Raw genomic sequence first — 5507 nt, forward strand, 5'->3', positions numbered from 1 at the left:
GGACCAGACATGGACCAAGTCAGCTATAATGGTTACAAAGTAAATGGTTATAACTTTCATACCAAAACATATGGAAGTGGTAAAAGAACTACGAATTCAGTAGTATGCGTCCAAAGAGATAGTTATGATGAGCTAAATAAATCTTTTTATGACGGGTTAGAAGAAAACGTAGAGTTGTCATGCAAGGGTAAATACGGGGGTTATATTAACGTGTTCAAATGTCGTTGGTTTGATACTGGGATATGAGTTGACAGACATAAAATTGTTGATATTGATATTCACAAGTCTGCATACTCGAACCAGCCATTTGTATTACCAAATCAAACAGTGCAAGTATACTACACCTCTGGTCCTGGTAGACAAAAGGATAGGCCTCCTTCCAGTTAAAAAACTATAATTCACACTCCTGCACGCAAACGTGAAGAGGTAGTTAATGGGGATCACAAGCAACAGCACAGACAAAGGGCTTCATCGGTAGAGGGCCGGATTTTATCCCAAAGGCCCCAACTAACGCAGATGATCGAACTATGATTCAAATTCGACCTTTTCCACATAACAAGTATGTATTTAGTCTTTCTAACATGCATTTTGGTTTCTATTTTAAATATTATGATATGTCCTTTTAAATGAAAATATGTTGTATTTTTTAGTGATTTTGCAGACCCTAAAATCGTGAAGTGCGTCTCTCAGTTGTGCCTCCAAAACTGGCCTACTCCTGTGATTACGTGGACTCAAACACCTCTCGTCCACAAGGATGCAGTTTGGGCTGAATATATGCATAAATATAATCCTTGGTGGTGTTCAGCATCCAAGTCAAGGAGTTGAATATATGCATAAATATAATCATTGGTGGTGTTCGGCTGATATATGGTCTCAAATGTGTGACCAATGGAGAGACCCAACTTGGTTAAAAAGGCGAAAGATTGCCGCTGAAAACAGAGCTGCAGGTGTACCTGATGGCGAGAAGGCTAAAGGTCTATACCCGCTCCCCGCACGTTCAATCACAATCTTGTTCAAACCGGCACGACCCGCAAAAAAAATGAGCCGAATATGATTGTTCTGGAACCGTGAACCGTATAAACCGGCCCGGCATGAACCGCGGCACGCGAACCGGCCCGGCACGTGAATCGTGGGCTGCGACTGACACCTGCTAACAGTAAAAGCAGACTTCTATCTTCAATTTTTCTGCAACTTTTTGCAGCAAAGCAATAGCTACACATCTTCAACGTCTCGCCCTCCCCGACGCCCGACAGTGTATATATCTCAATCCCTAATAGCCACAGTCCACCACTATGCACTCTCACTCTCAATTCTTATTCTCCCTCTCCTTGGACACTCTCAATTCGCCTCTCCTTTTGCACTCTCAATTCCGGCGAAGCTTTAATTTTTTTCCAATTCTAACGACCATTAATCATTGAAGAAGGCACGGGTACAATATTCTCGCAAGATTCTATTCCGAGTCCGTCAATGCAGCCGCCACGATTAGGTATGATCGTGGTGCGGGAGGTGAGATTTTTCTTGAAAACTGCAAACCAAACCGCATATGCGGTTTGGTTGAAAATTCAAAACGCACTCACGTCATCAATTAAAATATTAAAACAATACATTTTATTTAAAATAACTTGAAATAATAATAATAACGTATCATATTTAAAATATAGCCAATCAATATGACAAGTACCATAGCACATTTAATCAATATAAAATATATTACAAGTTCAGTATAATATTTCAGAAGTCCATTCTAACCAACCATTATATTCAACCGCATTTGATATTTGAGATGTCTTACTTTCCACCATCTAAAATGCAACCCATTTTACACACTGACATTAAAAGCTTAATTTTGTCATAGCAAATGTTTAAACAGGATGACTTAGCATCCCAAGCAAAGCACACATCTCATTTTGCAACTTCCGAATTTATACGCTCAGCGAACAATATGCATTGAAATGTCCATTTTTTTTTAGTGTCAACTCAAACGAATAGTATAATAAAAGATAAAATATAGAGAATAAAAATTTGTTATGTAGCATGCCCTCCGAATTAATTACAGAATTACAGAAATGCATCCTTCTCAAGTAACTTGAGCACTTCCTGCTGGTTGTTCAATTTGGCTACATCAATTGGCGATTTACCGTCCATGTTTTGGAGAGTACTGAAACAGATAATATGTAAAATTTAATCAGAAAATATAGAGAATAAAAAGTAATCACAATATGTTGACTAGAGAATCTAACTTACACGGCAGCCCCGTGGTCCAGCAGAAGTGACACACACTCCTTCCTGCCGTAACCAGCTGCATAATGCAGAGCAGTGTTCTTGTTCTTATCAAGGGCGTCCACCTTGGCACCTGCCTCCAGAAGGACCTGAGCACATTTCACCTAGAATGTACCGAAACATATCTGATTAGAGCCAAATTGATCCAGACAGACGGTGCTGACTGATACACAATGGAACACACAAGACAAACAAAGATAGATAATCCTTGAGATATAGTGATACTATGTGCCTTAAAATTGTTTTTTTGACAACAATATAAATGTAATTATGCTCATTACCAACTATTATGGCTGCTTCTTGGTGAACTGAAATGATAAGAAAAAAAATTATAGGCTCGCTATTACAGAGGTTGCCAAGAGTTTCAGTTAGAACCAGAAGGGACTGTACATAAATGGATTGTGAACATAATTACATAGTTGGCTGAACAGAAATCACTGTGAACCAAGGAATTCACAGTAACCAAAATGGGACCAGTCTAACAATGTTACGATATCCAACACTAATACCAACCCCAAAAAAACTTAAACTGGTTGCATATTGCACTAGGAACCCTCTTGCAGGGTACTGCACAGGGGTCTTGTGCATCCATCAAGAAAAAACATGACGCAATTTGATGATAGTCTGAAAGGGTGAAAATATCAATCGATCATCAATCATTAGTCTTTCAACAACTCTAAGTAGAAATGTATTATCTTTAAGGCTTAACCTACCTTGTAGAACAAACCTCGTTATGAGAGACTACAAGATGAATGCTTTCCAAGTAGAAAAAAAAGCTTCAAATTAAGGGCATAATGTTATATTAGTTCTTTTGTAAAGAACATGATATTAGCTGAGCCAACTAAAAACAGTGCATAGCCAGCCCATAAAATATGAACCAACATTACTTATAAACTTTGGCTTAACCAACTTCTAGGACATTGGTGATTGAAATTTAGAGATTAAATGCATAAAACGCCGAGCTTAGCTTTACAGATACAAGGGGCATGAGCGGAGTTGAATAAGCAAATAAAGATGGAGGGGAAGAATTTTAAGCGCGCAGGGGATGAATTTTAATCAGCGCGCTCCAATTATATACAAGCTCAAATTAGTAGGTGCTGATAACAGACTCGATTGATAATAAGAAAAACATATAAAGTTTGGACAAAAAAATTTATTTGAGTTACTGTCAGTCATACCTCGCCATATCCACATGCAAAATGCAAGGCTGTCCTTCCTTCTGAATCTTCTTCATCCTTATCACCACCAGAGGCTAGTGCCTTCTTCAAACCCTAATATATATATAGAGTATTTAGAGATCACTTAACATGTGTAGCTTATAAACATACCTTGTAAGTATATGGTTACTGTAAAACATTACATCTACCAAATATAGGAAAAGACAAAGTCATGCACCTAAAAAAATTATTTATTCTGAACCAAGGGTCTTGTCAAGGATCTCATGCAAAAATTATTTATTCTGAACTAAGCAAGAGGAATCTGGTGAACACCGGCATCGGTGCACAAATTCTATTGTATTCATTCATCTCACCCTTAATAACTTTAGAAACTCAAAACAATTTTCATAAAGACTAAAGAGACTTACCAAGAGAAACTCAAAACTGTTTAGAAACCCATGACTTTGCATAAAATATCAAGAGAAAATATCAAAAATTTCCAGTTTATGTTATTCCTATAACTATCATTTTTAGGAAAACGATTAAGTGCATCTACTATCAAAAAAGATATGCGGCGCATTAAAGAGTAATACAGAACCTAAAATACTTCGACATCGCCAACACTAGCAGTGTTGTGAACGATGGATTCACCTTCATTTCCTACTTCATCCGACTCATCTTGTCCAGACGTTTCAGCAGAAGCTACAGCATCTCCTGAAACAGGAAGACCCATTGCTTCACCCAACTTCTGGAGAATACTTGGGTCATTCCAGTACGTACCTGTGTATACAGATAGCAATAAATGAAGAAAACGGCACTGAGAAAATGGATCCCAGAAATATGCACCACATCACATAGAACTTCACGAAAAAATTGGATGAATAATAAACTAAAAGCAACCGACCGAAGGCTACTAGATATTTAATAACACCACAACTGTAACATTAATTTTGTACTACTGCAGCTGAAGCCATTTTCAAAATTAGTCAGTTAAAAAAGTCATATGGCTAAATAAGCAAGTTACGCTAAATTGCTAATACATATTGACATAGGGTAAGGTCCTACATGTGCACAGTCTTAATAGCTTCCAAAAACTTGTCAATCCGATACATGACAAAACACATACTGTGCCGCATTAAAGAACTTCCTAAAGTTCGTGACCATATTTTCTGGTGCAATGATGCACCAAATATTGTATTTCTTCGTATACATAAACAACTGTCTTCATCTCATTCAATAGCACCATTTAGATAAGTAATCCATATATCATCATACATCACATAAATTTCTAAAAAGAACTACAAAGAGAAACATTTATGACCTCATCATTGCAGCTGGACCTCCAGTTTCTATTTCGTCGAAAATAGGTTTCAAGGTGGGATCTTCTTTGACACGTGACATTCGTTCTTGAAGCTGGTCTTGCTGTGCTGGATTATTTAGGCTCTCGAGCATTTGCGACATAGATGGATCCTAGTATTTAGTCAAAAGAAAAGTACATATGCCATTCAAATTATTCCATATGCCAAATTAAACTGTTAAAACTTAAAAGCTCTTACTCAACATAAAAGCTAGGAAATACCTGCATCAAAGCACTCCCAAGTCGTTCAGCCATGGTCATAAATTGAGGGTTCTGCATAACTTGTTGCACACTGGAAAAGTACTGTTGGGGATCAACCTGCGGGATTCCATCACCAGCTCCAGCACCCTCAAATGACTTTTTAAGCTGCTCAGCTATCTGGTTGAACGAAGGATCTTGGGCTATCTGTTCAGCCAATTCCTTGACACTTGGATCCTGAATCATCATCAAATATATATACAAACCTTGATACATGAATCAAATTTAAACTCTGAATATCTTCCTACTTAAACAACATTTAGTTGTCAAAAAACTCAGAATCTTTCAAGACTTTAATATACAAAGTGTCTGGGAAGTCTTACATATTACATATCTACAACATACCAACTTTCATTTTGAACAGTATTATTATCCATTATTGATATATCATCTTAGGCATTATGTGCTCACAGGAGCTTGCATATGAATTATTGTGTAGGAAGCGTGAGTATGGC

At 37.4% G+C, this 5507-nt stretch overlaps 1 protein-coding gene across 1 annotated transcript; it reads right to left on the reverse strand.

Annotated features, from left to right (window-relative positions):
* Positions 1-2016: 2016 nt before the first annotated feature.
* Positions 2017-5253, reverse strand: LOC108201068 (ankyrin repeat domain-containing protein 2A). Its single transcript, XM_064083948.1, has 6 exons — positions 5017-5253; positions 4759-4907; positions 4045-4213; positions 3459-3551; positions 2245-2384; positions 2017-2158 (listed from the first exon to the last, which is right to left on the reverse strand). The coding sequence occupies exons 1-6, from the start codon at positions 5239-5241 to the stop codon at positions 2059-2061; spliced, it is 876 nt and encodes a 291-aa protein (XP_063940018.1). The 5' UTR covers positions 5242-5253; the 3' UTR covers positions 2017-2058.
* Between the last annotated feature and the right edge of the window lie 254 nt (positions 5254-5507).

Source organism: Daucus carota, chromosome 9 (assembly GCF_001625215.2).
Source record: "Daucus carota subsp. sativus chromosome 9, DH1 v3.0, whole genome shotgun sequence".
Lineage (NCBI taxonomy): Eukaryota > Viridiplantae > Streptophyta > Magnoliopsida > Apiales > Apiaceae > Daucus > Daucus carota.